Source organism: Arachis ipaensis, chromosome B03 (genome assembly GCF_000816755.2).
Source record: "Arachis ipaensis cultivar K30076 chromosome B03, Araip1.1, whole genome shotgun sequence".
Taxonomy (NCBI): domain Eukaryota; kingdom Viridiplantae; phylum Streptophyta; class Magnoliopsida; order Fabales; family Fabaceae; genus Arachis; species Arachis ipaensis.
Genome location: NC_029787.2, coordinates 7,422,632 through 7,426,391, shown reverse-complemented (window position 1 = coordinate 7,426,391; position 3,760 = coordinate 7,422,632). Strand labels below are relative to the sequence as shown.

The 3,760-nt window shown below is 34.3% G+C and overlaps 1 protein-coding gene across 1 annotated transcript in view; it reads right to left on the bottom strand.

Moving 5' to 3' along the window:
* Window positions 3,225-3,760, bottom strand: part of LOC107632284 (benzoate carboxyl methyltransferase-like) — a 4,762-nt gene continuing 4,226 nt past the window's right edge. The window contains exon 5 of the mRNA XM_021117970.1: window positions 3,225-3,535. Coding sequence (XP_020973629.1) covers window positions 3,398-3,535 — 138 coding nt within the window. The 3' untranslated portion in view covers window positions 3,225-3,397. The remainder of the gene's footprint in view (window positions 3,536-3,760) is intronic.

The window sequence follows — 3,760 nt, the reverse complement described above, 5'->3', positions numbered from 1 at the left end:
ATGTTTATGCTATGATAATTATAATATCTATAATATATTTTTTTAAAAATATTATTAAAATTAGAATAATAATTTTTTATTATTTAACAATACTTTTAAAAAATATTACTAAAAAAATATTTACTAAAATACATAAAAAATATAATTTTAATTTTAACAACACATATATAACTATTGTAGCATCGACCATCTAAAGTCCACCTATTTATAATTGGATAATTATAATACAGAAATACTTTTATTCATTATTTTATTAATTATTATATTTAAAATTATGTAAAAGTGTGTATAATGTGTACCTACTGTTGAGATTTCTTATACTTAATTATAGGAATTCTGTAACTTATTTTTAGGGATCTCTTTTTGTAAATATGGAAGCTATAAATTAGGATACTAAATTATAGGGTCAGTAGCTAAACGATAAGGCCTAGAATAGTAAACATTTTTTCTATATATGTGTACATATACGTTGAAATAGTTAGAGAGAATACAATTGATTTTCTTCTTACAAAATAAACTTGGTACCAGAGCCCAGGTTACGTCTAGTACAATGGACAAGTCAGAGTCTGACCCCTCTGAACCCTCTGGCACTAAGACTGCTCCTATCATTATTCAATCTGAAAATTCATCTTTCAATGCTAGAATTGTCCTCAATGAAACGAACTATGATGTTTGATACTAGATGATGGAGATGCATATTGCTGAGAAGGAGAAACTCTCCTTTATTCGTGGTAAAACAGCACCACCGACTGAAAAAGATGCAAGTTACGACAAGTGGTACACAGACAACCAAAAAGTTAAGAGATGGCTATTGATGTCCATGTCTCCGGAAATCATGAAGCGATATATTCGTCTTCCTACTGCTCGTGAAATTTGGAAGGCTTTATAAAAAGCTTTCTATAATGGGCTGATGAACTGCAAGTTTTCACCTTGAATCAGAGGGCTTTTTCTGCCAAACAAGATGGCAGAACACTTTCTATCTATTATGGTGAATTAATTGAAATTTTTGGTGAGTTGGATCATCACAATAAGGTGAGTATGGAATCTGAGAAAGATGTAGAACTGTATCGCAAATCCATTGAGAGACAGAGGGTGCATATCTTTCTTGTTGGTTTGGATTGTGAGTTCGATCAGATTCGTGGTGATATTTTGAGAAAAGATCCAATCCCTGATTTAGAAGAATGCTACTCACTGGTTCGTCGTGAGTTTGTGTGGCTTGCAACAATGAAAGGAGAACCTGAGAAGCCTGAAGCTTCAGCCCTTGTTAGCCGGAGCCGATCCACTCAACACAAATCCAATCCCAATCAGCAAGATCGAACAGGCTCCAATCATTTTAAATCTACTGATAGTGCTAACAAATCCACTTATAGATGCGCCCATTGTGATCAATCTGGCCATACCAAAAGTCACTGTTTTGAACTTGTGGGATATCCGGACTAGTGGGATCATAATCGTGATCCACGAAAGAAGAATTCACACAAGAACTCCACTTCTACAGTTGTAGAATCAAAGGTAGATCAAGATATTGAGGAAAAAGGCCCAGCTTTGGTAGCAACAGCAGGTAATGGAGGTAAAGTTTTAAATATTTGCGCACCTGTTTCTAATAGTACATGGATAATTGACTCTGGTGCTTCGGATCACATGACCTTTGATTCTAGACAGGTTTCATCCCTTAAACCTTTCTCACAAAAATTTGTCTCTACTGCTAATGGTACAGTCGAACGCTTTAAAGCAAGACTAGTTATTAAAGGGCACACTCAGGTCTATGGAATTGATTATACAGAAACATTTGCACCTGTAGCCAAAATCAACACAATTCGAGTCTTGTTGTCTTTAGCTTCAAATTTGAACTGGCCATTACAACAGTTTGATGTGAAGAATGTCTTTCTACATGGAGAGTTGTCTGAAGAAGTCTACATGGACCTTCCACCAGGATGCATGATACTAGAAAAACACACTCAAAAGATGTGCAGATTAAAAAAATCGTTGTATGGGATTAAGCAATCTCCAAGGACATGGGTTGGAAGATTCACCAAATTCATGAAGGCTTTCAACTACAATCAAAGCAATACAGATCATACTTTGTTCTTGAAGAAACAACATGGTAAGATAACTGCACTTATTGTTTACGTAGATGACATGGTGGTAATGGGAGATGATCCTGAAGAAAGAAAGGCATTACAAAGTTACTTGTTTAAAGAATTTGAAATGAAAGGTCTCAACCCTTTAAAATTCTTCCTTGGAATCGAAGTGTCTAGATCCATCAAAGATATTTTTCTATCTCAAAGAAAATATACTTTAGACTTGTTACAAGAAACTGGCATGTCAGCCTGTCAGCCAGCTGATACACCAATGGAAGAAGGATTGAAGTTATCAGTTGAATCAAATCAAGTGCCAGTCGATAAAGGGCGATACCAGAGATTGGTTGGAAGGTTAATGTACTTGGCACACACAAGGCCAGATCTTGCATATGCATTGAGTGTTGTGAGCCAGTTTATGCATAATCCTGGATAACAACATATGAATGCAGTGGTACGTATTCTGAGATATCTGAAATCTTCTCCAGGAAAAGGAATCTTGTTCACTAAAAATGTAGATTGTCAAAATATGGATGCATATACAGATGTTGATTGGGTTGGGACAATAAATGAACAATGTTCAACTTTTGGTTATTTCACCTTTGTAGGAGGTAATCTTGTTTCCTAGAGAAGCAAGAAGCAGAATATTGTAACACGTTCAAGTGCAGAGGCTGAATTTAGAGGAATGGCACTTGGACTATGCGAAATACTATGGCTATGACTCTTCTTGATGGATTTGGATTTTTCCCCCAAGCAACCAATTCAATTGTATTGTGACAACAAGGCTGCATGTGATATTGCTCATAATTCGATCCAACATAATCGTTTGAAGCATGTGGAAGTAGATAGATTTTTCATTAAGGAGAAACTAGATGCGAAGATTCTAGAGTTACCTAAGATTCGATCAGAAGATCAATTGGCAGATATCCTCACAAAAGCAGTTTCAAGTCAAGTTTTTTCAAAATTCTTAAGCAAGTTGGGCATATGTGATATCTATGCACCAACTTGAGGGGGAGTGTTGAGATTTCTTATGCTTAATTATAGAAATTCTATAACTTATTTTTAGAGATCTCTTTTTTTAAATATGAAAGCTATAAATTAAAATACTAAATTGTAGGGTTAGTAGCTAAACGATAGGGCCTAAAATAGTAAACATTTTTTCTATATATGTGTATATATACGTTAAAATAGCTAGAGAGAATACAATTGATTTTCTCACAAAATAAACTTGTGGTATCAGAGCAAGTCCTTGAGTGACATGTCCATTAGCTCGCAACAAGTTCTCATTTCCGAAGTATCTTCTTGTCTTCCAATGAATGTCAAAAGCATGCCACCACTTGGTACCAATTCTTCTGGAATTGCTCCAAATATGCTTTGTGCATTGACACAGGACTTGTTCTTGTTAAATATATGTTGTCCCACATTGGCTCTTCTCCTTCAATCAACTTCTTTGGAACCTGAAATTGTACACTCTTATATCATCTTTAATCTAATTTAATTCGTAGGAAAAATATTATTTCCTGCTATCACCATTTCTGTTTTGTATATTTGTTAAGAGGAGCGCCGAAAAAAAAAATAGAGTGAAGCATTTTTTATGTAAATAAGCTTAATTTTTTAACTTTAATCTAATTAATATTAATTTATTTAATAACCTTTAAAAATAAATCGTTAACTAGGAGTAT